The sequence below is a fragment of the Hypanus sabinus genome, unplaced genomic scaffold (genome assembly GCF_030144855.1).
Source record: "Hypanus sabinus isolate sHypSab1 unplaced genomic scaffold, sHypSab1.hap1 scaffold_497, whole genome shotgun sequence".
Lineage (NCBI taxonomy): Eukaryota > Metazoa > Chordata > Chondrichthyes > Myliobatiformes > Dasyatidae > Hypanus > Hypanus sabinus.
The window spans coordinates 162,472-179,175 of record NW_026781365.1 but is presented as its reverse complement, the minus strand read 5'-3'; the positions used below and the strand labels follow the sequence as shown (position 1 = coordinate 179,175).

Here is a 16,704-nt window from a genome sequence, read left to right as displayed (position 1 = left end):
TTGCCTGGGTATGTTGTACGGTAACCCCTGGTAGACGGTATTGCTGTGACAGGTCACTTTCGCTGATAACTCGTATATGGACAGATTCAACGGATAAAATTCTCGACGACGGTTATGTCGAAGTAACGGCCTTTTCTCTACGTTTCACCGTGGAACACAAATATCTCTCTGCCATCATTTATTCCGGGGATGACTGAACTTTCCTACTTTACCATCTCAAGACTCTGAGCTTTGTTCCCTCAGGCTCGATAGTTTAGGAGTTATAGTTACACATATACACACATAACACTGTTACCTTTCCTTTATTTCGTTGTTACTATAAGTAGATACTAATAAAGAGAGTGGTTTTAACATCAAAACCAGACTCCAGTGTGAACTCTATTGCTGCTGGTTCGTCTCTAAAACGTAACAGTTCGTAACACAGTTTTAAGACCACATCTGAAGTATTTCATACAGTTCTGGTCGCCCCCATTCTCACAAGGATATCTGGGCTTTGGAGAGGGCGCAGAATCGGGTTGCCAGGATATTGCCTGGATTAGAGGGCATGAGCTGTAACGAGAGGTTGCACAAACTTGTGTTGTTTACTCCAGAGCGGCGCAGACTGCGGTGAGACTGGATGGACATTTATAAGATTACGAGAGGAATAAATAGAGTGGACAGACGATATATTTTTCCTGGGGGTGATATGTCTAATACATTTAGGGTGAGAGGAGATGTGAGTGGCATGTTTGCTTCTTTCCAAAGAGTAATGGACAGCTGGAGTCACTGCCCCGGGAAGGGTGGGGGGGGGGTGGGTGGGTGTAGAGAGAGAGAGAGAGAGAGCGAGAGAGAGAGAGAGAGAGAGAGAGCGCGCGCGCGCGCGCGCGAGGAGGAGTCACGTGATCCGATTTGCCCCTCCCATTTAACCACAGATGAGCTGCAACTCTGCGTCGCTTCCGAGGCCCCGCCCTCCGGATGATGCGCCAATATCTTTGCACATGCTCACAGTCTCCAGCTGGGTTGCGTTCTGCGGATTTGGGATCACTGTCTCGGGGCAGAAGAATCGGTGAGTATTGAGACCGATCCCGAGCGGGGAGATCCGATGTTGGCCTTGAGCCCCGAAATGAGGGCCTATTACTCATTTAGTACCCAGTTATCTGGGCTCGTCAGAAATGTATCGGCTTCACGGAATTAAGCGATCCAAACCAGGAGCCCAGGCTGTCTATTTTCTCAGCACTGAAAGGGGAGTCCCGCCAACAGGTCACGTGAGACTGTGCGCCGCAGATCGGCCCCGCCCTCCGCTTTGTGACGCACGATCACGTGGTGTGTTGCGAACAAGGTTTACAAGAATAATCTCAGCAATGATCGGCTTTATGTATGAGGAGCATTTGATGGTTGTGGACCTGTGCTCAATGGAGTTCAGAGGGACAGTGGGGTTGGTGGAGGGATGTATGGTTAAGTAAACCTACCGAATGCTGGAAAGCCTGGATACAGTGGACATGGAGAGGATGTTTCCATTAGACGGAGAGTCTGTGATCTGACAGCATAGGCTCAGAATAAAGACGCTTCCCTTTAAAATTGAGGTGAGAAAATTTCTTCAGCCAAAGGATGTCTGATCTGTGGAATTTGTTGCCGCAGAGGGTAGTTGAGGCTGCCATTTGGTTATGTTTATGACAGAGATTAATATATTGATGATTGCTAAGTAGCTTCAGGGTTACGGAGGAAGGTGTTGGAATGAAAATCAGCCATGGTTGAATGGTGGGCAAACCAGATTGATCGAATCAACTAATTTTGTTCCTGTGTCTTGTGTCTTACCATGACTGAATGATGGCTCCTTCTTCTCCCATATCTTTTTGTGAAGTGTGAGGGACAATAAAAGATTGTTCACTGAGATCATTATATTCAACATTTAAATTTCAATGAGTTTTGCTCTTAGTAGCATTAAGCAGAAATGTTTGGTTCTCCTTACTATTGTCAATGTGCTTCATTATTTTTCATGTTAAAGTTAGACCTGCGGTGAGAGATTTATTGGAATAAAAAACCCAACTGGAAGCAAACCACGACTGAAGATGAGGGAACATCAACAAGTGAACCAGCCAGAGGATTGAGAGCATCAACTGAAGAGAATCCATCTGACTCGGAGATTCCAGTGATTCAGTCAGGAGAAAGTTTGGTGAGACTCATTTACTCAAACACTGGTCCTTTAGACATTACATACCTGTACAAAGGAAGGTGAGAAATAGTTGGAGGGAGACTGAATGTGCCCAGCAGAACCAGTTATGCCTCTGTCAGATCCAGTTGCAATCACTCCAGGTCTGGTAATGTGCTTCCAGCAGCCCAGCCCTTTAAAACCACTGCCATTCTGTGGAAGTCGAATCTGGAAAAAGTCACTCAAAGACCATATAAATACAAACTCTTTACTCCAAGCACCTGGGACTTACTCAGTTAGTCGCTCAAACAGGAACAGTCTATGACTGTTCCCGCCCAATCCACTAACTGACTAACAATTCCCCTTACACCACAGGTACCCAGATACCCACCACAGGCAGGCTGGTTATTTACTATATTACAGCCCCTTAAGATAAATTACAAAATAGTCATAACGGCTTACACACAGAGGACAGATTGAAGCTGTCCTATCTCTACGCATGAGTGCACAATTCAGATAAACATCCAGAAACCCTAGCTAGCTACCCTCAAGAAGAAATATGGCTCAGCATGGCTTGGTACATTGGCTGATCATCAGCAATTTCTTTCAGAAGAACAGGCGGCTATTGTTTAAGGAAGTGTTAACCCTTTTACATAGTTCACCACTCCCTCCTTTTGATCATTACATGATCAAGCAGTAATTTTTTCACAGAGAAAGCAACCGTGTACAACATTGACTTATCAATGGATAAAAACAGTGCACAACATTAAATATAACAATGATGTGCACAACTATTAAGCCATAATGCAATATCATGCCTCACATATTACCAAACAGGCCTTCAAATACTAACATTTCGACCCTTCGGTGAACCTGTGTAAATCCTGCCCTACTTTCTTGATGCTATCAATCTCCCTGGCAGTGTGCTCGGAAAGGGATGTAATGTTGGTAGACTCATCAGGGATATAGGTGCAGCATTCTATGTCACTAATAGCACAGGTTCCCCCTTTCTCAGTGAGGATAAAATCTAAAGCCAAATGATTCTGTACGACTGTTTGCTGGATTGCACTCGTTTCAGTGGAATTGTCTGTTTTCTTGGGCCTGTGTTTCTGTCAGAGCCCCTGCAGTATTGTGGCCAGCTCCTCAAGTGCTGTAGCCAAATTGATTATCTTTGGTGGATTCCTGGCTACTCCATAGGAGAGAAAAGGGATCATCCAAAATCACTCAGTCTCAGTTGTTCCTCTCCGCTGCTGGGCACCTGCAAGTATGGTCAGGATGCATGTTTCCCAGTCTAGGAAGTTGTGTTTGGTAGGAGCCTGAGATACCATCCCTCAGAATACTGACAGCCACAGTCATCTCTGACTGGACCCCAGTTCCTCATCTCTCTTCCCCTGGCGTTATTTGTGAAAGCCCAGGCTGAGAGTTCCTCACTCTGGTTGAGCAGGATTACTGACATTGGAGTCATAGTTTTACTATGCTGCAGAATTTCGGCACAAACCCAGCAGGCCCCTAGTACTACCTGTTCGGCATCGTTGTGACAGAGATACAGAAATGTGTTAACATGGGGACCCTAGATGCTGGGGTGATCCCTCTCAAAGACATAAACACGAACACCAGTGTTACATACCTGTAACAATTTAATTGAACCAGCAGCTATAGACCAGACATGGAGTCTGGTTTTGATATTAACACCACTATCTTTATTTGTATCTACTTATACTATAACAACTTAATCAAAACAATCAAAAGGGACCTTTGGGTTCAAATCCATACATCCCTCAAGGTTGCTGCACAGGTTGATACGGTGGTTAAGAAGACCTATGGTATGCTAGGCTTCATTAACAGGGGGATAGAGTTCAAGAGTAGAGAGGTCATGTTGCAACTCTACAAATCTCTGGTGAGACTACACTTTAAGAGTATTACGTTCAGTTCTGGTCACCTCATTATAGGAAGGAGGTGGACACTATGGAGAGGGTGCAGAGGAGATTTACCAGGATGTTGCCTGGTTTGGAGAACAAGTCATATGAATCAAGGTTAGCAGAGCTGGGACTTTTCACTTTGGAGAGTAGAAGAATGAGAGGGGACTTGATAGAGGTCTACAAGATTATGAGAAGCATAGACAGGTGGATAGTCAGTCTCTGTATCCCAGGGCAGCAATAGCAAACACCAGAGGGCATATGTACAAAATTAAGGGAGGGAAGTCTAGGGGAGACATCATTGGTAAGTTTTTTTTACACAGAGGTTTGTGGGTGCCTGGAATGACTTGCCAGGGATGGTGTTGGAGGCTATAACATTAGGGCTATTTAAGAGCCTCTTGGACAGGCTCATGGATGAAAGAAAAATAGAGGGTTATGTGGTAGTGTGGATTTAGTATATTTTTTAAGGGTTATATGGGTCGGCACAACATGAAGGGCTGAAGGGCCTGTACTGTGCTGTAGTGTTCTATGGTTAACAGTGTTATGTGTATACATATGTGTAAATATAACTCCCAAACCATTGAGCTCAGGGAATAGCAAGCTTAGAGTCTGAAGATGGTAAAGTATGAAAGTTCAGCTCATCCCCCGAATAAATGATGAGAGAGAGATATTTGTAATCCAAGGTGAATGTCGAGAGTAGGCAATTGCTTCCAATTCCACAAGTTCCACGGTGGTAAAACAGGATAACAGTCGCCGAAGATCTTATCCGTCTTCGTTCCAAATCCACATTTGAATTATCACCAAAACTAGCTGATAACAGAGGTACCGTCTTCAAAGGGAACTACCACCCAGGCAAGGGTTAACACACAGGTAGATTCCACAAGGTACTCTCAATCCAGATCCAACACACAAAGTATTACCGACAGTGATTTCCACAGAATACCTTTCTCACAAGTGGTCACCAGATAACACACCCAAATCCAGTTAAGGGTTAACAAAAGTGGTAGCCACGGGATACTCCATCAAAATCCCCATATGGATTATAGGAATTATCACCAACAGTGATTTGTCACGGGGTACCCTGTACAAGTGAGTTACCACCCAGGCAAGGGTTGGCACAAGTGGTCTTCACAGGACACTGCCAAACATAAAGATCCACTCCCGTGGATCAAACAAAGTGACAATCACACATTCAGTATTGTTCTGTGGGCACAGGAGAGTTCAAACAGCGAACTTCGGCCACTAGGTCCTTTGTTTCGAACCTTCCATCCTCTTTCTTTCTCTCCGTCTGACTGTCCTTGCTTAAATAAAGCAAACTGCGAGCTATGTAAACACAAGCTGTGAGCAAGTGTAAACACGCTGCAGAGTGAAATAGTTCCACCCCTCCCTCTCTCTCAGTAAGAATCAAACAAGAGTCAAGAAAGCTGGTGGCTGATGTCACTCAGGCACTGTCTCTTCAAATGACAGTCCATGGCAAGAAACCTAGAGGTTCGTCACACCACTATCAACCAATTCTTTTTCCTTTAGTCCAAGAGAGTCCTTCTACCCAGTTCCTTCAGTAACACGTTTATAATCTGTTCGATGTATCCATCGAGATTGCCCCTTCAGTCTCAGAGCTGTGGAGTGGTCAGTAACACCTAATATGGTCCTCTCCACCGAGGTCTGAGTTGGTGACAACACTGTTTTCCCCTGTGGGGTGACCCTCATGTGGAATAGGTCTAACAGTAGGACCTTCAACCAAGTGAGTCCAGTCTCCGCTGTTAGTTTGGCCAATTTACTCTTCAGAGTGCCATTGACACTTTCCACTATAGCAGCAACCCGTGGGTGGTGTACGGTAGAATTATTGCCTGATAGCTAGTTTGTTACATACCCCTTCGCTTGCTTTCACCACAAAGTGTGGGCCATTGTCAGAGCTCAGCATCTCTGGCAGGCCGTACCTGGGAATTATATCCCATAATAATACCTTCACAACAGTCATAACAGTATTATTGGTAGTTGGAATAGCTTCAATCCATCTATTAAATGCATCTATAATAACTAAGCAGTATCTATAGCAATGTACTCTAGGCAATTCAGTAACATCAACTTGTAGACACGAAAATGGTCAAGGGAGTCGTACCCGGTGTGCAGGGTGCAGGTTAACAACCATTTCCTCCTTTTCCAGGTGTGTACATAATTGACCAATATAGGTAAAAACTGTGTAGGGACACAAACCTGTCCCACTGTGGTGATCTAAAAACCTAGGTTGGGGACTTTCTGGCACCCCATCTGGAACCACAGCTTGCACTCCTCCTCAGAGGCGTCCCCCTGAAAAGTACGCTCCTCCCACATGTCTGGCAAACCCGTTCTGCTTGAGTCATGGAGGATTGCTTGACGGGAACCTGAGAGGACTACAACTATCGAGGATTGTGCAGCACTTTTCGCTGTGTAATCTGCTAAAGGATTGAGTTTAGTGACCTGTTTGGACATGCGGGTGTGGGCCGCACATTAATAATGGCCAGAACTCAAGGTAGCTGTGGAGCAGTGAGTAAGTTGTTTACAAAGGTGACATTACTAATGGGGTGGCCAGAGGAAGTCAGGAATCCCCATGTTCCCAGAGAGCCCGGTAGTCATGTACAACTCCAAATGCATAACGGGAGTCCGTGTAATTGTTCTCAATTTTATCTGTTGCTAGGATACAGGCACAAGTCAGAGCAACAGCTCATCCTTCTGGACGAGACAGCTGCTTCAAAAGAGTCCTGCTCAATTACTTCACTGTCAGTTACTATCGCATCACCAGAATATTGTTTCCCTGCTGGATCCACAAAAGGGCTTCCATTCTCATAAAACATTGCCTCGGGCTTGAGGGGATATAGCAGAATGGATGGGAATCTCTGTCCTCTTTTCATGGTGATCCAGATGGGGGGCAGTTTTAGAAATTAACAAGCAAGGCCAATTTCATGGCCTGAAATTGCGCAGAGATGGGGTACAGCCTCTTGGGTTCGGTCAATATTAAAAGAGTGTCTTACCAGATGTCCTGTCTTCACCTGAGTCCTTCCAGTATCAGAGTTGGCATGCGGCCAAGTCTGGCCAGCCTCCCTCGGTGCTGGAGGCTTGTTTCATCAGGGTGTAGGCAAGGAACCCTAGGCTCTTTGGCTTGAACCCAAGGCAAACCCTCACGGTATGGGGAACCACCTGTCCTGTTTGTCACCAAAGGAAATCCGGAACTTCGGCCAGTAATGCACTGTTCTCTCTTCCTTTATCCACTCTAATGTGACTGGGAACTTTGTCCCTAGAGGGGTGCATAATACTGGCTTTACTCAATCCCCGTGGAATTCCACCTGCAGTGGCTGTGTATGTGAATACGTGCGTTCCGTGCCTTCGAACCCAGACAGAGTGCTTGTAGTGTTTCATAGCTGGAATCCATTTTCCGATATTACTTCCTGATTGAGAGTGGCTGTGGTTGCCGGCATATCAATCATAAACGGAATTGGAATTCCAGCAACTTGCAATGTTCCGTTGGGCTCTTCCTGAGGGATGGTACTCACGGCAGGAAGCATCCTAGCTTGTTAATTTGAATATGGGTTGTTGTCCCCACCTGTCTCTTGGTAGGTTTTTCTTCCCATTTCTGATCCCCAGATATTGCCCTCTTGTGTCCTTCTTCCCACTGAACATCTTCACCTTTAATATTAGTTCCCTTCAGGGTTGTTTGGGATTTGAAAGTCAGGTCCCAACAATATGTTAAAGCTCGTCACATTCGATTTTGGTCATTGTCAGGCCATCCATGTTATTTGTTTTAATCATGTTGGCTAACTTAGTTGGTAAGTATTGGAGCAGTAGGGAGTTAAACTGGGGGGACAGATTCCCGCCTTTAAAGGCTTGGTCAGATGTTGTTCAGTCCTCAGATGGAATCAGCAATCAAATGGCTGAGCATGGTGCGATGAATGTGCTGAGCTGTGTATATCATAAAGCAAGAAGCATCGTAGGAAAGCCAGATGAGCTGAGGACAGGGCATTATGATATTGTAGCCATGACTGGGACTTTGTTGCACCCAATAGTCTGAGGGATTTAGAGGAACAAGTTTTTAGAGAGATTGCAGACCATGCCAAGAAACAAAGGTTGATGCAGTAAGTGATTTTAACTTTACATATATTGACTAGGACTCCCATAATGTAAAAGGACTAGATGGGGTAAAGTTTGTCAAATGTGCCATTAATCAGTGCGTAGGATTCCCAATGTAGAAGTGTGCAATAAGCTGTTAGGAAATGATCCAGGGCTGATGACAAAAATTAGTGATCGTAATGCCATGAGATTCAAAAGTAAATATGGAAAAAGAGAGGTCTGGATCATGGATTGATATTCTAAATTGGAGAAAGGTCAATTTTGATGGCATCAGAAAGGATCTGATAAGTGTGGTTTGCGACTGGCTGTTTTCTGGCAAAGGAGTACTTGGTAAGTGTGAGGCCTTCAGAAGTGAAATTTTGAGGGAGTTGAGTTTGTATGTGTCTATCAAAATAACAGTTGAAAGGTAACTGATGCAGGGAACCTTGGTTTTCAAGAGATTTTGAGGCCCCGGATATTTTATTCTTCTGAATGCCTCAGACTGTTGGGTGCTACCAAGACTCATTAATGACTACAAATCATAAATCCATGCGAGCTCATCTGACTTTTTTTTTAGTCATCTTCTGTTGGTTTCTAAAAGCTTCCCAATAGTTTTTGCTCTTGGTTGTTTGCTCTCTCTTTGGTTTTTATGTTGCTTTGGCTTCTCATTTTAGCCATGGTTGTGTTCTCCTGCCTTTCCTATGCTTCCACTTCATTGGGCTGCATCGATCACTCAGCTGCCGAATTGCTCCCAGAAACTCCAGCCATTGCTGCTCTGTTGTCACTGCTACCTTTCCCCTTACAAATTTGGCCAGCTTCTCTGTCATAGAAACATGGAGAAGTTCAGTAGAGAAGCAGGCTATTTGGCCGACCTAGTCAATGCCGAGAACACATTTAAGCTGTCTAATTCAACTACCTGCACTGGGACAATCACCCTTCATGCCCCTACCATCCAAGTACCTATCAAACTTCTCTTATTGTTGAAACCGGGCTTATATTCACCACTTTTGCTGGCATCTCATTCCACACTCTCACGACCATTTCATTAGAGAGCTTTCCCAAATGGTACCGTTAAATTTTCACCTTCCCCACTTACCCATGACCTCTGGTTGTCATCCTACCCAACCTCAGCGGAAAAAGCTGTTTGCATTTACCCTATCTATACCCTGATAATTCTAACAGATCCTCAAAGCAAACTTACTTTCTAATGCTCAGAGCCTTTTTTAGGTTTATAAAGTGATGAAGGGCATTGATCGTGTGGATAGTCAGAGGTTTTTCCCCCAGGGTTGAAATGGCTAACACGAGAGGGCATAGTTTTAAGGTGCTTGGAAATAGCTACCGAGGGGATGGCAAGGGTAAGTTTTTTACCTAGAAAATAGTGCGTGCGTGTAATCCACTGCCAGCAGCGGTGGTTGAGGCAGATACAATAGGGTGTTTTAACAGCCTCTTAGATAGGCACATGGAGCTTGGAGAAATAGAGGGTTATTTGCTAGGGAAATTCTAGGCAGTTTCTAGAGTAAGTTACGTGGTTGGCACAATGTTGTAGGCTGAATGGCCTGGAATATGATGTAGATTTCTATGCTCAATGTTCTATGTTGAACAGTGAAATAACATCTCTTCTTTAATCTGTACAGTGTCCATGATTTTAATGTGGCTTTTTCACACTCCAATAGAACCTTTGTCTATCTCCTGAGTAAATAGAGATGAAAACATATTTAAGATCTGCCCCATCTGCTTTGGTTCCATACGTGGATTGCCATTCTGGTCTTACAGAGAACCAACTTTGTGCCTTACAATCCTTTTGCTCTTAATCTACCCCTGGAATCCTTGATGATTAATCTTTTCTGTAATGGCAACCTCATGCCTTCTTTTAGCCATCCTGATTTATCTCTAATGTGTTCTCTTGTATTTTTTACACTTCAAAAGAACCTGCCTGCCTATCCCTGTTATGCAACTCCATTTTGTGCTTCACCAGTGTCTCAATATCTCTTGAAATCCAAGGTTCCCTGCAGTTTCTATCTTTACCTTTTATTCTGACAAGCTCATACCTGCTTTGTACTTTCAAAATTTTGCTTTGAAGGCCTCCCACTTACCAAGCACACCTTTGCCATAAAGCAGCCTGTCCCAGTCCACAGTTGCCAGATCCTAGTGTCTTAATTCCAGGTGTTGATCCATGCCCTGAACACATCCACCTTTCCTATCATGCTCCTTGCATTGAGATATACAGGGCTCAGCATATTCACTGCATCATGCTCAACGTTTTTCATTCCTGACTTTGTCTGAGGACAGAACAACATCTGTCTCCACAAACCCCTCCACTATCTGTTCTGTTATTCAGGCATCCATTCCTCCTCCAACTTTAGTTTAACCCCCCTTACCCCCACCCCCCACCATGCAGCTTTATCACCCCTTTGGTTTTCATCTCCCAGATCAATAAAAAGGAGGTGCATACAGGCAGATAGGAACAAATGAGATACTTCTGAGATACAGGAAATTCAAGTGAACACTTATGAAAGAAGGCATGAGTTTGCCCCAGCAGACAAGGTGAAGGAGAATCCTCATGGATTCTGCAGATATGTTAAGTGCAAAAAGATTGCAAGGGAAGAAATTAATCCTTTGCAAGATCAGAATGGTAATCCATATGAGGAGACAAAATAGCTGGGGGAGATTTTTTCTGCATTCCTATTTACTCAGGAGGTGGACACAGAGTCTATAGAAGTGAGGCAAAGCAAATTGTTCCCTCAGACCTTTTGGAAGACAAGTGCAGAAGTTGTCACAGCCCTAGCACAGATATTTAAATCATCCTTAGTGACTGGTGAGGAACTGGAGGATCGGAGGACAGCCAATGTTGTTCTGCTGTTCAAGAAAGGTTCTAAAAATAAACGAGGAAGTTGTACATCAGTGAGCTTGACATCAGTAGGGGGAAAGTTATTCTAACGTATGTGCAGGAACCGGATATATAAGTATTTGGATAGATGTGGACTGATTAAGGATGGATAGCATAGCTTTGTGCATGGTAGGTCATGTCTAACCAATCTTATAGTCTCTCGAGCAAGTTGTCAGGAAAGTGGATGAAGGCAAGGCAGTGGATGTTGTCTACATGGACTTCGGCAAGGCACTTGACAAAGTCTCATATGGGAGGTTGGTCAAGAAGGTTCAGTTACTCAGCGTTCAAGATGAGACAGTAAATTGGACGAGACACTGGCTATGGGAGAAGCCAGAGTGTGGTAGCAGATGGTTACCTCTCTGACCGGAACCCTTTGACCAGTGGTGTGTCATAGGGATCAGTGCTGGATTTGTTGTTTTTAGTCATCTATATCAGTAATCTGGATGATCGTGTGGTTAACTGCATCAGTAAATTTGTGGATGACACCAAGATTGGGGTGTAGTGGACAGTGAGGAAGACTATCATGGCTTACAGCGCGATCTTGACCAGCTGGAAAAATGGTTTGAGAAATGGAAAATGAAATTTAATGCAGACAAGAGTGAGGTGTTGTGTTTGGTAGGACCTACCAGGCCACAGTGACTGGTTGGGCACTGAGGAGCGTTATAGAAGAAAGGGACCTGGGAATACAAGTCCGTAATTCACTGAAAGTGGTGTCACAGTTCGACAGAGATGGAAAGAAAGATTTCAGCCCATTGGCCTTCATGAACCAAAGCACTGACAGCAGTAGGTAGATGAAATTTGTAAAAGAGGTTCTGAGAGTTCAGAGAAAATTCACAAGGATTTTGCCAGGTCTGGAGGACTTGGGTTATGAGGAAAAGTTCAACAGGTTAGGACCTTATTCCTTGGAATGTAGAAGATTGAGGGGAGATTTGATTGTGATAGAGGGGCATAGACTAAATGCAAGCTGGCTTTTACCACAGAGATGGTGTGGAACTACAACCAGAGGCCAGGGGTTAAGGGTGAAAGGGGAAATGTTAAGGGGAACATGAGGGGAAACTTCTTCACACAGATGGTCATCTGGGTGCGGAATGAGCAGCCAACACAAATGGTGAATGCGAGCTGGATTTCAACATTTAAGGAGTTTTGTGCAGGTACCTGAATGGTAAGGGTGTGGGACTGGGGAGTTTATATAGTTTAGCACAAGCTAGGTAGCCCAAAGGGCCTGTTTCTGTGTTGGTACTTTTCTGCAAGAGCCTGAAATAACCGAAAAATTCACTGTAAGTTCATTGAACAGATGTGCGGACCAACCATTCATGTCAGCAGGAAATTTTTATAAGGCATTAAAACTGTGGCATTTTAAGTTAATAATACATTTCAGAAAATCCCAGCTGCATGTCAAGAAAGACTATTTGTGTGAGAATTTTTCAGTTACTGTGTGGCCAGGCACCCATGCAGCTCAGCAGGAACAGGGAATAATACCAATGGAGAGAGCCAAACTGAGCCAAGGCACAAATTGGAGACCGCAGAAATGCCCCATTCCTATAGAAACAAGAAGAGCATCAGGGAATTGATGGTCATTCCAGATACCAGTTAGATACCAGATACCAGTTAACTGTGCCCAGTTAGAAGATGATTTCTCTGTCCAACTTGGGTGGGACCTCACTGTTACAGTATGATGCTGGATCAAACCTTGGCAACTCAAGTAATCCCCTCTGAATCCTTTGATGGATTTTGTGAATCTTTTTACAGGTTAAAAATGAGAAGGAGTTTGTCTCCCGGAAGCTCAAACATGGCACACCAGTTTTGCTGTCTCTGTCTAGATATTTAAGAAGTGAAGCAAGGGATTGAATCGACCATCCTTCCTGATCAGACTACGGGGCAGGATTCACTCAGTCATTTGACCAACTGGCATGCCCATCATTTTACACTGTCTTCTGCTCAGACAGTGGGAATGGATTCAGTCAGTCATCTCAACTGAAGGTACATCAGTAAGTTCACATTGGGCAAGGTCATTCACCTGTTCTTTGTGTAAGAAAGCATTTAGTCTGTCATCCCACCTGTGGACACACCAGTCAGAAGCTGGTCACCTGTTGAATTTCTGGGAAAGGATTCACTCGGTCATCTGACCTGATGGCACACCAGCGAGTTCAGACCGGGGAGAGGCCATTCACTTGCTCGGACTGTGGGATGAGTTTCACTCGGTCATCCACCCTACAGAGACACCAGCGAGTTCACACTGGGGAGAAGCCATTCACCTGCTCAGTCTGTAGGAAGGGATTCACTCAGTCATCCAAACTGAAGAGTCACCAGCGAGTTCACACTGGGGAGAAGCCATTCACCTGCTCAGAATGTGGGAAGGGATTCATCAAATCTTCCACCCTACAGAGGCACCAGCGAGTTCACACTGGGGAGAAGTTGTTCACCTGCTCAGTCTGTGAGAAGGGATTCATCAATTCTTCCACCCTGCAGAGGCACCAGTGTGTTCACACTGGAGAGAAGCCATTCACCTGCTCAGACTGTGGGAAGGGATTCACTTTGTCATCGAAACTAGTGAGACACCGGCGAGTTCACACTGGGGAGAAGCCGTTCACCTGTTCAGTCTGTGGGAAGGGATTCAGTCAGTCATTTCGCCTGCGGAGTCATCAGCGAGTTCACACTGGGGAGAAGCCATTCTCCTGCTCAGAATGTGGGAAGAAGTTCACTTCGTCATCTAACCTGCAGAGTCATCAGCATGTTCACACTGGGGAGAAACCGTTCACCTGCTCAGACTGTGGGAAGCGATTCACTTTCTCATCTAAGCTGAAGGTACATCAGGTGGTTCACACTGGAGAGTGGCCATTCACCTGCTCAGTCTGTGGGAAGGGATTCACTCAGTCCTCCACCCTACAGAAACACCAGTCAGTTCACACATTCTGAGCTATTCACCTGCTCAGAATGTGGGAAAGGATTCATTCAGTCATCCCAACTACTGGCACACCAGTCAGTTCACAATGTTATTAATCCCTTGCTTTTGTTTACTGTGGACATTCATTTTAAGAGAGAGAGGGATTAAGAAGGCAAATCAGTCTGGCTTGCAGCTTGTTTACATCGCTCACAGCTTGTTTAGTTTTAACCGAGGAATCAGACACTCAGAGTCAGACGGAGATGAAGGAGGAAAAGTGGAAGGATCGAAACAAGGGAACTAGTGGCCAAGGGTCACTGTTTAGAGCTTTCCTATGCCCACAAGGGTGGGTTAAGTATCGATTCACCATACATTGAATGTGTGGTTGTCACCTTGTTTGATCCATAGGTGTGGATCGGATTTGGCGTATCCTGTGAAGACCACTTATGTGTTAACGCTTGGTGGGGTGTGGTGTGATAAATCACATGAAGATGATACCCCTTGTGACAAGTCAATTTCGGTGATAATTCATATGTGGATTTGAAATGACAACAGATAAAATCTGCAGTGACTGTTCTCTCGTTTTACCACAATGAAACCTTTGGAATTCGACGTAATTGCTTTCTCTCGACATTTACCCTGGATTACAAATATCTTTCTCTCATCACCTATTCTGTGGATGAACTTAACTTCCATACTTTACCATCTCAAGACTCTAAGCCTTGTTTCTCCTGAGCTCAATAGTTTGGGAGTTATATTTACACACATATATACACATAACACTGTTAACTTTTGTTTATCTTACTTAATTTACTTTATTATAAGTAGATACTAATAAAGATAATGGATTTAACATCAATACCAGATGCCAGGAATAGTCTATTGCTGCTGGTTCATTTCTAAAGCTTTTGTTTCTAAGTTTTTGTTCGTAACAAAATTGGGGCCTGCGTCTGAGATATGAACAAATTTGAGGGCGTGTTGATTAATTAATTATTGATTTCATTGGGGAAATCCCTTTTGATTTATTTGTGCGTGCAAAATCAGCAACAATGGATGTTGATAAATGTCTGGAAGCACCAACTTCTGAGGCATTAGAGGACACCAGAAGGATCGTGTTGTTGTGTATTGCGAAATGGTTTAAACTTGCTAAGGTGAAATTGACAAAGAGGAAGGCACAGATGCAGAGGATTATAGCTGAACATTATGTATCTGAGGTGTGTTTAAAGTGGAGCAGTTGGAGGTGTTTCCTGAAAGTAAACCGAGTGAGCTTGAGCTCCAGTACAAGTTAGAAAAATTAAAGATGGAGGCTGCGGAAAGGCAGAGGCAGTTTGAGGGTAGAGAGGCTGAAAAACAGAGGGTGTTCAAGCTGGAAAAGATAGAGAGATTGCAGCAAAGGTGTCTCGCGTTAGACTCTGGTGATAAGTTTGAGGATGGTCTGGAAGTTAAATTGGTACCTCCACTTGACAAGGCAGAGGTTGATGAATACTTTCAGCATTTTGAGAAGGTTGGTCGGAGTTTAAAGTGGCCAGAAGAGGGTTGGCCTATTCTCTTACAATGTGTAATTAAGGGGAAGGCTCAGCAAGCATATTCTGCCTTGACAGTGGATGAAGCAGTTGATCATGAATGAGTGAAACAGGCTGTGCTCAAAGCTTACGAGTTGGCCCCAGAATCATACAGGCAAAAGTTTAGAAATTCAAGGAAATCTGTGAACCAGACTTATATGGAATTTGCTCGTGAGAAGTTTGTGTTTTGACCGCTGGTGCACATATAAAAATATAAATGATGATTTTATCAGCTTGAAAGAGTTGGTTGTAATTGAAGAATTCAAAAGGTGCATCCCTGATGACAGGAAGATGTATTTAGATGAAAAGGATGCTGCTACATTGCAGGAGTCTGCTAGATTCGCAGATGAGTTTGCTTTAACTCATCAGGTTAAGTTGACCCAGAATAAGAGTTTCCAAAAGAGTAGCAGGGATCACCAGGGTAAACCAGAAATTAAAGCTGGGACTAGTGATAAGAGTATGGATAACGGGAAGCAGTTGAAGGAGAAATATTCTGGTCTTACTTGTTACTATTGTAAGAAGCTGCTCATATGATAGCTAACTGTTCTATCCTGAAGAAGAAAAAGAAAAAGGAGGCAGTCCCAATTGCCTGTGTTTAGTATGTTGATGCACCTCTCAACCCACAGGGTTCTGAACATTCTGTTGAGGCTCGGTTAAGGACTGAGAAGTCTGACTGAGTTGAGAGGGGATTCGATCATTTTATGTCAGATGGGATTGTATTAGTATTGTTACGTATTCAGGCAACAATAAATATATGAGTTCGGCAAGGGTTTTTTTTTAAACAAACAACACGTTTATTAAACGCAGAAAACAAACAACCCAAAAGTAAACATACACTATAGTAACCGGAAATCAACTGCAGTGCGGCAGCTCAAACAGTTCTTAAAGCAATATTGCAAAAACAGTTCTTTAAAGTGGTATTGCCAAAAGTTCGATATGCTCACAGTCCATTGAAAAGGAGAGACTTTATAAGACGATTTAAATTCTCTTTCACGTCGCTTTGCTTCGATCCCCGACGTCGAACTTTTCCCACGAAGAATCTACGAAACAGAATGGCTTAAAGGCCTTTCCTTCCACACTATCCTCAATCCTTTCTGGTAATCCCAGGGATTAACGCGAGAATAGTCAACAAAATCCTTCCAAATAAGGATCAAACAAAGGCCGAACCGGTTTCACCGTAGAAAGCGATTCTCCTCCATCTTTAACTCCCGAACTTCGATCTTCACTCATCACTGATTCTCAAACCAGCA

At 44.0% G+C, this 16,704-nt stretch overlaps 1 protein-coding gene across 4 annotated transcripts; it reads left to right on the top strand.

Annotated features, from left to right (window-relative positions):
• Positions 1-960: 960 nt before the first annotated feature.
• On the top strand, positions 961-16,207 carry LOC132389197 (zinc finger protein 239-like). 4 transcript variants are annotated; one of them, XM_059961655.1, is made up of 3 exons: positions 961-1,045; positions 1,985-2,152; positions 12,761-16,207. In XM_059961655.1, exon 3 carries the CDS (start codon positions 13,142-13,144, stop codon positions 13,925-13,927), a length of 786 nt encoding a protein of 261 aa, XP_059817638.1. In that variant the 5' UTR covers positions 961-1,045; positions 1,985-2,152; positions 12,761-13,141; the 3' UTR covers positions 13,928-16,207. The 4 variants fall into 4 exon arrangements, with proteins under 4 accessions (XP_059817638.1, XP_059817640.1, XP_059817639.1 ...); XM_059961657.1 differs by having other exon boundaries at positions 988-1,045; positions 1,989-2,152; XM_059961656.1 differs by lacking the exon at positions 961-1,045 and adding an exon at positions 1,053-1,562 and having other exon boundaries at positions 1,989-2,152.
• The last annotated feature ends 497 nt before the right edge of the window (positions 16,208-16,704 follow it).

What these genes read in the sequence shown, in the direction of transcription:
- LOC132389197 (XM_059961655.1), top strand. Translation starts at nt 13,142, where the DNA reads ATGGCACACCAGCGAGTTCAGACCGGGGAGAGGCCATTCACTTGCTCG.